At 41.1% G+C, this 13,636-nt stretch overlaps 1 protein-coding gene across 1 annotated transcript in view; it reads left to right on the plus strand.

Annotated features, from left to right (window-relative positions):
* Positions 1-4,710: 4,710 nt before the first annotated feature.
* Positions 4,711-13,636, plus strand: part of LOC125309329 (lethal(3)malignant brain tumor-like protein 4) — an 84,925-nt gene continuing 75,999 nt past the window's right edge. Inside the window, exons 1-3 of the mRNA XM_048266154.1 lie at positions 4,711-4,791; positions 12,008-12,113; positions 13,341-13,441. Of these exons, the coding sequence (XP_048122111.1) occupies positions 13,358-13,441 (84 nt within the window). The 5' untranslated portion in view covers positions 4,711-4,791; positions 12,008-12,113; positions 13,341-13,357. The remainder of the gene's footprint in view (positions 4,792-12,007; positions 12,114-13,340; positions 13,442-13,636) is intronic.

Here is a 13,636-nt window from a genome sequence, read left to right on the forward strand (position 1 = left end):
AAAGGAATAAATGTGTACATTTATTGACTGTACACTATGCATGCACACACACACACACACGCAGTCATTAACACACGGAAACACACACATAAAGATACATGCACACACATGCAGGCACACACACGTAAACACCCACATAAAGATACATGTACATATGCAGGCACACACACACACACACACACACACACACACACACACACACACACACACACACACACACACACATAAACACACACACACACACACACACACACACACACACAAGCTCAGACACACACACAGAGAGGTTTGCACACACAGAGAGAGAGATAGAGGTACGCACACACTCACACACGTGCACACATGCACATACACACATAAACACACACACACGCATAAACACGCACACACATACACACAATAGACATGCAGGCATACACGCACTCACATGCACACACACAGACATGCACGCACAGACCCCACACACACACACATACACATAGGCTCACATAAGCACACGCACGCCATACACACACACATAAACACAAACACATACAGGCATGCATGCACAAACACACCCACACGCACACACACACACACACACACACACACACACACACACACACACACTGATGCAGTGATCATGAAGCCCAAGACAAATTCCCTCTTGGGGACAATAAAGTATACTTTACTTTACTTTACTTTACACACACACACACACATGTAGGCAAGCAGACACATGCACACACACACACACACACACACACACACACACACACACACACTCACAAGCGAAAACGCACACACAGAGAAGCATTATACACAAAAGCAAATGCACACATGCACACACTAATTTACATACAAAAAAGTTGCAAGAGTAGGGGATGGAGTAGGAGATGGAGACAAATTGACATGTGTGATTTATTTTTGCGGAGAGACTGTGCAGGACTGGGCGGCGGTCATATTTTGTACCGCTCTGCGTAATGGCGCGCCATACAAATTAATACATTTATTCTGTTTCTGCTTCATGCAGCGGAAGTCAGGACGATCTGAAGTTCGGGAAAGCTTCAAATTCATGTCAAACTACTGCCCCCTACAGTCGTTTATGTCTGACAGATATCGCCAAATTGCACCTTGAATTGCAATGAAATAATGATCATTATCCATATACGGCTTTGGACTGGTGACATCTGATATCATATTCTCAAATGTTGCATTCCTAATAATACAGCGTTTTTGTGCCCTGTGAGTTTTGTGCCCGGCATGCATAATTCATATCACCAGATTAGATTTAAATAAATAATTGAGAAGTCTTCCATTCTCGCCTGTAATCACAGACTCATAATTAGACTCCTTGTTCAGTCTTTGTGGACCTTCCAGACTATATATTCTGTATCAGGCTATACTTCCTTAAGTGCAGCTAGTTAACTACATTTTGAGGGATGCAATCATAGATGCAATGGTCGTCACATGTCGTCTTTGCATGTGAGACGGCGTTATCGGGGATATGTTATTCTAGTGACCTTATAGCACCCCCTGGTGTCGAATAATGTGCATGTGCTTACAAAGTGGATGCAAAGTTCTCGGATTCCCGTGAGTGAATCTCATTATATGCATACCGTGGTTGGATCTAGAAGGTCAGGAGAAAAATGTAGAAGCATAGATTCTATTCATTGAATTATACAATCACAACATATTTATTAAAAAAAGAAAAATACCAGGGTTGCAAATCAAAAAATAACCCTTGGAACATCTTGATCACCCACACGTTTTACAAGTTTTGGCATGTTGGATAATTAAAAATAAGGTCAAAAATATTTAAAATCTTTTAGATATTTTGAGCTTCACTTTAATTGCCTGCCAACATGAAGTTTCTGGTTTCAGAATAAGAGTGACAGCCAATTATTACTCTATCATTAATCTCATGCATCTTGTATTGTTTTTCTTACACTCTCCTGTATCTATCAACCTCTGCCTGAAGCTACTGTAGCTTGTGTAGTGAAGAAGTAGAATTGCTTTGGAACCTTTTTGGAAAACAGACATGTCTTCCAAATGCTTTAAGACACATCTCCAGTGCACAGAAGACACAAGTCATGTCATGTCATCCTTCCTTCTTTCCACCCCCTTTCTCTTTCTTCCCTCTGTCTCTGTCTCTATCTCTGCCTCTCTCTCTCTCTCTCTCTCTCTCTCTCTCTCTATAATCAAGATGTAGCTGAGTCTTTCTCTTTCTCTCTCTCCATGTGCGGAGGAGTGAGTAGTGAGAAAAGGCCTGTTGCAAACGTCCTCAGTGAGCAACATTATAAGGTTAGCTTTTGCCATGCAGAAACACCCTCTCTCAAACACTTTGCCTGGCCATGTATATCTGCTTTTGTTTTTCCCCCTTACATCCTACCTTCCCCTTTCACTTCCCTCATATGATAAACATAAAATACACAATTACAGTACGTCTCTCTCCTGCAATGATGCACCTACGGCCAAATTACAGCAGTGGCGTTATCCTTTATCATCCCCACCCCCACTCATGTCATATTGCTTACATATTTACAGATTTCGAGTTATATTTTCTGGCATTTAGTACAGAACTGTTAACTGTTCATACTACAATAAACACTTTTTGTCTTTGCCAACAATTTTATAAAACAGATACAAATCTCTGTTGACACACTAAAGGGCATCAATAACAAAAATATTTGGTTGTGAGAGTGAGAGAGAGAGAGAGAGAGAGAGAGAAAGAGAGAGAGAGAGAGAGAGAGAGAAAGAGAGAGACAGAGGGGCTATATTGTTCTGTTAAAATATTTGTTTTCAATTACACAAATCAAATACATTGTATGCTCTAACAAGAGTGAAAAGGAAGGCAAGAAAACATCTGTGACAGAAAATCCATAATCCTCCTCTTGCCAGGTAGCACTTTTTCCACTTGGGTTAAACACAGAGCAGGAAAGATTGGCAGCATGATGGAAAAAAGCATTGCAGAGTAGCAACTGAGGTGGAATATCCCAACTTCTGTCTTCCACCTGAAGGTAGCTCCAGCAGCTGCATATCCGATGACAGTGCCCGATCGATACAGGATATTGTTTAAAGGACTCGTTGCCAGCTGCTGCTATAACAATACTGTGCCACCTGTCTGTGCCAAGGAAGAGCCCCTGGCAGCAGCAGCAACACTGGCAGTTCTGCTGAGCCCCCCTCCGAATGGGGGCTGTCAGAAAGACATGGCTCTGTGAGCCCCTTGGTCTCTCGCTCTCTTGTCCCAAAGGATGTCACACCCCCCTACGACTGACCCCACTCCACACACACCCCCTCTCTCATCCCTCAATCACCCTCACCACTTCCTCCAAACTACCATCTGTTCTTTTTCATGCCTTTGTGAGCATCCCTCAAGTTCTCTGTTTTGGACGGGTGTGTGTGTGTGTGGGGGGGCTCTCGTCTGGTTGGCCTTCACTTAATGTGTCGATAAATGAGTTTGCTCTATTCATTTATCTGGGCATCTGCACAGGGCTTATCCTCCTTGGTTAGCATCTGCATACTGAGCAGAAGGCAAAGCTTCAAGTCAAAGGGAAATGGTCCAAGACATGAGTCTGTGTTCAATATTCCAACACACACTGTCAGATGTACATGATTGAAAGTTGAAAAGCCCCACTATGTCCCAATACTCTATGTTTAGTCTTCAAATGAATACTGTAATGTTTATGTCTCACAATGAGGGAAGGACGTTTCCTACACATTGGTTAATGGCATGCTGAGAATGCAGACAGATTTCACTGAGTATGAGATAAGATAAAATAGCTGAAATACATGAATATAAGAGCTATCAAACTCATGGTTTCTCTCTTTTGATGAAAAATACCTTGTCTGCAAAAAATACTAGTTTATTCCTTAAGCAAGGGAATTTTAGATATGATATAAGCAGAGCAGCACACATTTAGTTATTTAGATTTAGATATAGCATACAACCAGTATTTGATATTTGTGAATGTATTTTATTTGTCTGCTGGAAAAACTGCATGATTTGATATCATACTTTTATATAATACAAATTAACACTTTCAGTAGCACTAGTAGTATGTGAGTGCTTCTGAGTCTCTCACAATATAGGCTCACAGGTCATAAAACATAATGAATAATTCCTGCACCTCAGCTGGTAAATCAAAATGCTAAAAGTCACATGTACATGCTCAATGTGCCTACTTGTTGAGCCAAAAAGACATAGGCCTAATTATTTAAAACTATGCATTTTCATTCTATCACAGTATTGGTGAGTAGACAGCTGCATATTGATACAATTTATACCCTTAACTAAATGATGATTGAGAGTTCATGTAATGTTTATCTTACTACAGCAGGTTCCATCAGTGGTGCATCATCACCCTTAGTAGGGTTACTGCAGATCAATTCAAACTTACAGTAAATGGTTATTATCTGTAATGGAATGTGTGTGTCTCACTGTGTGCATTTCATTTGCACGCACCTTGTTGGCATAGCCTACATAGTGAATTTGCAGGCAATATATTTGTAGTCCTAAAACTGTCATTGTCATTATTTATGTTTTTGTATGATAAGCCTATATGTCTGGAGAATTATTTCAAAGATGTGTGTAGCATGACGAATAGCCTATTGGCAAAACCTTAGGTTTCTACGTTTATTATTAATTTACTTTTTTTTCTCTATACTTGCCCTCGTCGTTCACACCTGCTGAAGTCCCATCTAATATGTAGTTTTACCTCCAGTAGAGGGCTGTTCTGGAGCATGCGCAAAGCGTCGAAAGAACCCTGTTTCTGCTGTCACAACGTTGAGGGGTAAACCGACTGCGAGTGGGTAAGGAATTAATAATTTCATACAACCTCTGGGTTACTGTAGTTTGTTTTTAGGGATGACGAATCACACACTTTAGCAAAGCTCCACAAATTGATATGAACACAATTCGAAGTCGTGGTCGCGTTCACATTTCGTATTTAAATGCGTTGAGATGGCTATCCTTGCTAATCTCATGTTTTCTCCTATTAAGCAAGCTAACATATAATAAGATGCCCCTTCTTTCAGATGATGACCCAATAGATACAAAGAATACTCCGCAATGGCGTTAAAGTCCTCATTTTGTCGATATTTAATGATCAAACATATGACATATTAGTGTAAACATTGCGAAGCTAGCTTGACTTGCTAAGTGAAACTATAATTCTGCACTCGGAAATGTTTCCTTTGGACATTTTTTTTCACGCCACCAATTTTGTATGCTACAATTAAAACTCTTCCTCGTAAACTGAAATTCCTGGCCAGTTTGTGTTTGCACTTAATATGGGAAGAGGTTTATCGCCAAACTAAATAGTTTTATTTTTGTTATAACCCATATTATTCTATGTGTATCACTTTATTCTGTATTTTCATTTTGTTTTCCATTTGGGTGGAGTGGTGTCCACTAGTAATTGTATGTTTGTTTTTCCATAAGTCTGAACTAGCATCCTTACCATTCTTAATAAAATATGTCATTTTTCCGAACGTTCCAGGCAAATAATACTGTAAACCTGCGTCCCTTTTTTGCGTTTGCTTACCAACTTTGTAACTGTTTTTTAAAGAGCAGGCTTTGTTGCATTCTAGCCTACTTTGTTTTTGTTTCTAGTTAGATTACATTTAGTAGGCATAGATGGCTATGTTTAAGAAAAATAATCTCACCACAGGTAGGTTAAGGTCTCTTTTTTTTTTCTTTAAAGAAACGTATTGAGTAATGTTAATTTATTAAGTTATTAGCATTGAAAACATAAAGTGAAAGAAGAAAGCAGACAAACGGAAAGTGTGCACCTGTTGAGTTTTAGACAACAAAAACACAACCTAATAACTGCATGCTCCTAATTAAGCATACTTGTTACAGCACAATTGTAAAAGTCCTAAAAGTGGGTTTTTGAAAGATGAAGTGGGTCTGGAGTGACCACAGCTACTTTGGCTAAGCATGGGTCAGTAAGCTTGGTGTAATAGCTTTATTCTGTTCTACTACCACATTTAGGTATCTTTTCTTTTCTTTGTGGGAGTTTGTAAAAAAAGTTGTGTTTATTTTTTCTTGAATGATATGCCTTGAGTTTGGTATCAAACATATTTAGCAGAGAAATGGTTTGTAAAGGAGTGCTCTTCTCTCTGTAGCCTAGGCTACTGTAGATAAATACATCTCAGAGGAGGCTTGTTGAGCTATTTTATAGTGAGGTCAATGTCGGGAAGTAGTTCATAATGCTTCCTGCTTCTCACTGTTTGTATGGCTGTCACACGGTACTTCCTGTTCAACTGTATTAAGATTATACATGAATTTTGGGTGTACCGAGAGGGGCTCTCACAAACATTTTAAACTTTCACTGAAAAGGAAAATTATAGATTTCTTCAGTTGTAACCCCCCACAAATGTCCTATCCAGGCTAAGTCTTGCTTAGAGAGTGAGTTTGCAACAAAGATGGGGAATTTTCCACTTGCATGCCAGGCAATAGCAGAGAGCATATTACATACTCAGCCTTCTCACTCACTCACAGAGTCAGGACTCATGTTTTCTGTTGATTGCTTAATAACCTCCCTGGAGCCTTTTTTAGCTCTAAGATGCTAAAGGTATTGGGCATGAGGTCCTCTGATCTTGAATCTGAAGATAAACGAGTGAGCTTGGATCTTTGATGTGTTGTGTCTATCCAGTGGTGCTTCTCATTCCACACTTGGCATCTACACAATGTTGCCAGCTGCTATTGCACAGTTAGTTTGCATTTTTATCTGATGTAGAAACTCCTTCCTCTGCCAGACAATGCATTTATGAAGTAAGCTTAAATGTATTAATGAGTCAAACTGAAGTAGCTTAAATGGTGCCATCGTTTAGGCTATTTTCGTTTATATTCAGTGGAGCATTTCCTTCTAATGGGAGCCAAATGGCTCTGTGGGTTTTTAATTGAAAACCAAAACAAATCAATGATCAGTCATCTTCATGGATAGGGAGTGGGGTTGTTTTATGTTGTTATTGCTTCACATTAATACTGAAAGTTGGCAGGTGCATAGTGTCATTGGGTCGTGTTCCTTTGAGAGCCCAGGTTAGCCTCTATAGCAATTAAACAACAGGTTGTGTGCTGAAGAATACACAGTGGCCTACTCTTTGACCCTTTTTCTCACTCTGTTTCTTAAGTGCAGTGAGTGTTGCCAAGATAGTTTACCTGATCTTAGTCTGTAATACTAGATGATCATAGTTGTTTCATATTTATGCTGCTCCTGCTTCCCAGAGTTCCTGCAAACAGTTTATCAGATGGTAGATAAGATCAGTCGTCTGCTGATGTTTTCTGTTGTTGTTTGGTGGTCAATGGTGAAAAGACGAAAAAGCGACCCTCTCTGTGCACGGCCTGTCTGTCCATTGTTTTACATTTGAATGGGAGGAAAGAAAATGACACATCAGGGGCACATGAATGTTGCTCAGCTCCCAAAGATGTTGGCAAATGTCAAATGCCTGAAAACAGTACTGCTTTGAATTCCACACACTGCCTCACAAAAGTGAATGTCGTCCATTCACGTGGCATGGTATTCATTTTAAAAAGGGGGGAAAAAGCATAAATGAGAATCTTTTTTTAGCCCTACTCAAACAAAAGGGACAGCTGTGAGTGATTCTGTTGAAAAACGGCTCATAAGCTTCATTTAGTCCGCTATTGACTTTTACGTCAGATGTTGGTGTGTGTTGATGCTCTGATTCCACCTGAGCATTTAAACTATTATGTTCGAGTAGATAATGTGTCGGCTGCATCCACTTGGTGTCTGTTTGCTTACTAAGTCTGTTTGTTTTGTTTAAGTTAAACTCCAAATGCCTCTCACCAGGGATGCTGCTAACGTTTGGGACTTATATTGGATATTGTTGTGATAGAATATTTTTATGTCTTCGGAAGGCATCTCATTAATGATAATGATAATGGTGGTTTTTATGATCTGAGGTCCCCCAGCGACACACACACACACACTTACAACACCCCTGCCTCCAACCTGACAGCCTAGGCTACTGTCTTTCTGTCTGTACAGACTGTACTGTATCTGTAGCTAAACTGGTAGAACAAGGTGTTAACAAGTCAAGATTATTTGTTCACTACCGCAGACATTGGTAAAGAGTAGCATTAACTTTAGTAGAATCTCAGTGTTACGTTGATCTGTGTAACAATATGTTCATTGAGAAAATATGAATGTAAATGAAAAAAAAATGCAGTTTTTTGATCATGGATCGTAAAGCAATCTACATAATATGTAACTTGCTGCATTGTGGAAGAAACGTGAGAAAAGAAAGTGGAATAGGGATGTTTTATTGTAGGGTGCTTTGATGCAGACAGCATCTGTTTTTTAAGGTCTCATCCAGGACCTCCAGTTAACACAGTGATCTGGTCCTTGGTGTGCCATCATTCCAGATCCAAGCGCAGTCCGCTGCAGTGTGTACTGTGGAAAATGGGACCGACCGCGTTTCATCTGCCCTCCATTCCCATCCAGCTGTGATCCTCATGTAGCCTAGCAGACATGGCCCGAGCCATAACCAGCAGCAGGGGCGCTTAATCCCTGTCAGGTCCCGAATGGGAGACGCTTCCAATTAGACAACATTCCCACAGTTTGCCCCTAACCATGTGTACCCCCTCCCCTCAATCTGAAAAAGTTGGCTCTTCATCTGTAGTAATTTGTGGTAGAATGAATCTCATGGTAAACCCTTGCCTCTTCCTGCTGCCTGCTTGCATTGCAGTGACCAACGTCAAAGCACAAGTCTGGTCTTTCTAGACCCACTCAGCAGACAGCCACCTTCAATTTCCAAAAGTAGTTTGTTTTTTTATTTATTTTTTTTTTTTAAAAAAAAAACCAAACAAATTCCCTCCATGTTCTTCCATTGTGTGAGCCTGGTGTGGAGGGGTGTTGGGGAAAGGCCTGCACTCCGGTGGCCTCGTGCACTCCGGTGGCCTCGTGGTCGCTGTTGTTGAAATCCAATTACCCCGCGTGCCACGTTTTTGTCACAACATGTGCAGATGTTAATCACTCAGCGAGGGCCTGTCTCTCTCTGATGGATGACGCGCCGGCGCACATGATGTCGATAGAGCGACTGCATACCCCCCTCAACCACACACACATGCACCGTTAGAAAAGAGGTGGACATCAGCCGACAAGCTGGTCTGCGGGCCCATTGAGTTGTTCTTTAGCACTGAAAGAGGACCAGGGTGTTTGCTTAATACAGGAACTAAAACCTGAGCTTTATCTCCACCATCCCCACCCATCCCATACACACTCCTTCTTCCTTGTGCCCAAATGGAAGGGGTGGGTGGTCTGATAAAAGATATTGTTGCCTGAGACAAAACATTATTCATCGTCTAATAGGCTGAAAGCGGGATGAAGGGGGAAAAAGCACTGGACTTAGTGCAAATCTGCAGATGCAAATGAACGGCATTGCTGCAGGGGGGGAAAGCCTCAGCTTGGTTCTACCCCGCTGCTTGTTTGAGTTCACCATCAGCTAAAGAAGGACAAAAAAGGCCATGGGTCGAGAAAAAACAATATTGATTTCTATGAAGGATATTTGAGCCGACAGATTAAACACTTGCAGAGTGGATCCTGACGGGAGGACAGTGAGAGTCTAGACCACTTGTTGATCCTCTCAGGTGTCTGATTTGGTCTGATAAGATTCCCGTAATAATTTACGGGGAAGCACAGTGATAAGCGAGATAGGGAATCTATAAACATGGCAGGAACTGACATTTAATATGCACCTTAACAGCTGAAAGGTCAGTTTTGCCAGGTGGATGTTTTGAATTCCCCCAAAAAGCCTGAGTGAGATGGACGGTCTCCGATGACGTGGAGATTAAAGGACGTCAGCACGCAGTGGACCGCAACTACAATAATGAGCTCACCCGCTGATGTGTCAGAGATATGTCTTCTTCATCGCTGTCTATGGAGCACCTAAATGTATTACACTCAGATTAAGGGAGATTACGGTTTATCTTTTCACCTGATGGGCTTACAGTGAGTGAGAGCAACAGTTGTTCAGAATGTAGTGTGTCTTCACAGAGTCAAAGTGCCAGCAATTACCCCACTGAAGCGCCTAACCAGAGAGAAGGGGATCTGATTTAGAGTTGGCTGAAGGACTTTAAGGATCTCAGAGACAGGCTGAATTGTGACTTGATTGCAAAAGCAGTTTTTTGATTCCCTCATTTGTAGCCTAGATTTTATCGTCTTTGTAATAGAAGTGTTTGAGCAAGCGCAGAATAATCAGACGTTGCCTCTATTTTGCTGGAAACAAAAGGAATCAGATGGATTCTTTTCTGGCTCTGCTGGTGTCTGTCTTCTCTTTGCTCTTTATTAGGCTGCAGATTAGTGGCTGATGTTTGCGTAAGGTTTAACTCCTAAAGCCTTGACAAATGTTAATAAGTGTGATGAAAAAACTCAGCTGGCAGAAAACAATACTGATGCATATAATGAAAAATACTCATTCAATTATTGTGATCATCCCTGCCATTATTCATGTGATTGCATTATGTATGTTTCACATCGGTAACGCTAATCTTTCCAACTCAGGTAAAGTTGTTGTTGTTTTTAAATATGGATTGATGTGTGATCATGTCCAGGTCCAGCTACTAAACGGCTGAGAGAGCGAGGATTTATCGCTGGGTCCGTCTCTGCCTCTCCCTAAGTGTTTACATGCATGGCCCCCCTGGCGGCCATTACGCTGATTAAATGCAGGCCGGTACCTCTCTGCAATGTGTGTAACAGGGCTCATTTGCCACTGCTGAACAATACCTTAATCTAGATTGGCCCATAATGGATGAAATGGAATTGATTTCTCCTGTCTTGAACTCTCTTGAGATGCGTGGTAATTGTTTATGTCTGTCGAGCCTTTTTCTGATGCTGCTGTGGTTTAAAAAATATATTATAACAATAAGGTGTTTTAGCATATTTTGACAAATCAACAGTCTGAGACATTCATGACAAATGTTTTGTGTTTGTATTTGACTAGATGCCATGGGGATGAAATTGTTTTATCATTTGTTAGGTGTGTGATGTTTGTAGCAGGGTTGTGCACAATTCGAATTGCAATTCTGCTTCCTGTTTGCTACCTTAATTGAAATGCAAGTGAAATTCAAGAATTGAATTAGAATTTAAGAGCCAGTTTTAATTCAATTCTGGAATTTTGCACAAGCCTGGTTTGTAGTAGCAATTTCTGCAGCTGTCACAGCGATATGGAAGCGATAGTCATGTACAGATTAGGCTGCACATTGAAATGAGCTTTCTCGTTCCCAAGAGAGAATTGTCCACAAATTAGCCATCATGCGGTGCCTCAGGTTACAGGGATGACTTACACTGGAGAGTACCCGGCTAGATCAAAAGCATTTCCGCTCAAAATCATCGTAAACAGTCATTTCAGTGTACAGCTGTTGTGAAATGTCCCTGAGGTTGTGCACCATGTATTGCATGTGCTGTTGTTTCTGATGCGTCTTTTGCCCTGAATGTAGAACTTTGCGCTGTTCCCTGAATTAATCTCAGTGTTTGAATGGCTGTGTCCTCAATGAGAACAATGATGTTCCACAAGGGCAGGAAAGCTGACCTGCTACCTTGGCTTCTACTCAGCATTAATCAGCAGCTTTAGGACTAACTTCACCCCGGGTGAATACCCTGCCCTCTCACTTTCTCTCTGTCTGTCACTGTCTCACGCTTGCACTCTCTCTCTCTCTCTCTCTCTCTCTCTCTCTCTCTCTTTTTCTCTCTCAGTTTGACATTCAGTCCCTTTCTCTTGGTCTTTCTGTCTCTCACACATTCTCTCATGTTCTCTTGTCTTTATTTTTCATGTACTCACATCTTTCTCTGTAACTGACACAGTAACCTCCTCTCCCTTTCTTTCTCTATCTGTCTCTCTCATTCACTCAACTTATTTCCCTTCCACCTCATCAGGTACTACTACTTTTTTGCTAAACTCAAAATCTCCCTCAACAGGTCCACTCTCGCTGGTGACATAAAGAAGATAGCCTAGGTTTCCTCAAAAACCGGTGCTGGGATTTATGTTCTTTCTCCATCCTCTCCAGGTTTTTCCGAAGGCATTTGGAGAAGCAGAGCTCAAGCGTGATTGGAATGGCCTCTTGGAGACTGTGTCCCTGCTAGGGAGCCCTGGGTGGGAGCAAATACCAAACGGTGAGTCAGTATGTTAAACTCTGGCTCTCTGTGTCCCACCCCTGTAATTTAAAGGCATTTGTCTAAATGGAAGCCTTCATCAGATGAAACCCAAGAGTCCACTGAGGAATGGGTGGTTAAATGGAGCTGGTCAGCAGCATTTTGCCAGTGCGGCCACATCTTTATTTTTCTCAGTTATTCTAGCAAGAAAAGCTTAAATTAGGTCTATTCAGAAGTCGGGTGATTATGCGAAGTTGGGTGATTATGCGATTAACATTTTGCAGCAGTTCAGTGAACATCATTGGAACCAATGAGACTGTTTATCAGCACTAATATTGTGGCATAAACACAGAATATCTTACTGCTGCAGAATGGTTTTACCATTTGAATCCGTTGAAGTAACATCCGAGGGTTGGGGGAGGCTGTCTAAAATTGCTTGGTGGCTGTGCAAAGTCCCCCATGATGTTTTTAAGTGAGCGTTTTAGCCACAGTGTGCATCAGAGCAAGCCCAGTTAATCTGCCCTCTCCACCTCTCTGCTGCCGCGGCCCTGCGTCTCCCTTGGAGCATTGCCTGCTGGGAAATCTGAGGCCCATGGCCTTTCTCTCAGTGACCCCTGCACATTTAATTTCCTTCCCACATGCAGTTTACACATAAAACGTGGTAGACCTTCTGTTAAGATTTTGAGCTCAAACAGAATGGGCTCACTAAGTCAATGTGTTTTGACATTTCTGAAGCTTTCACAAGATACTGTACTGTTTTTGTACAGTGTACAAATACAGTGGTTTTGCAGAATGCTATGTATGCTTATGATTTAATGACTTAATGTCTGTGGCAAATGTGTGCAATGTGTTTTTTCCCGTCAATGTAATAACAAAGAGGACCTCTTAAAGGTGAATCACAGCCACATCATTTAAACAGTCGATTTGGCTGAACGTCAGTGTTCAGGCAGTATGATACTACCTTTTAATTGCCACTGAAATAATTCAAGAGTGATTAACTGCTTTCCACTGACTCTGCGTACAGTGGTATGTAGTGGGGTGCATTTATGTGGCATTTGAAGTGCATTCTAAAGAGAGAGAACTTTGTTTCAAGCTCAGTTCCAGTACAAGGGAAACGGAGCGGGACACCATAAGGGCAGCCAGCACTGCAGGATATTTGGTGGCTCATAAAATTAACCTCATGTTGATCAAGAACCTCACCTTCTTAATTAACTTCATTTTTGCCCACATGTCTTGTGTTTTTTCTAGAATCTATCCTGTCTCTAATGATGCAGGCAGAGGATAAGAAGGACAAGAAGAAGAAAGCAAGTTTGAATTCAAGAGGTGTGACAGATGAATACTGTTTGAGAGTGAGTATCAAATTCAACCGAACTTCAAATGGTCTTTCTAGGAATGATTTGATGATATCATAGAAGTGTGCGATACTGAACAAAAAGTAATAGGATTTTGTTGATAATGATTTTTAGACAATATTGTGCATTCTTAATGTTTTTTAAAAGTCTTATTATACTAGGCCTGGGCAATATAACATGATTTTATTTATT

Source organism: Alosa alosa, chromosome 16 (assembly GCF_017589495.1).
Source record: "Alosa alosa isolate M-15738 ecotype Scorff River chromosome 16, AALO_Geno_1.1, whole genome shotgun sequence".
Taxonomy (NCBI): Eukaryota; Metazoa; Chordata; class Actinopteri; order Clupeiformes; family Clupeidae; genus Alosa; species Alosa alosa.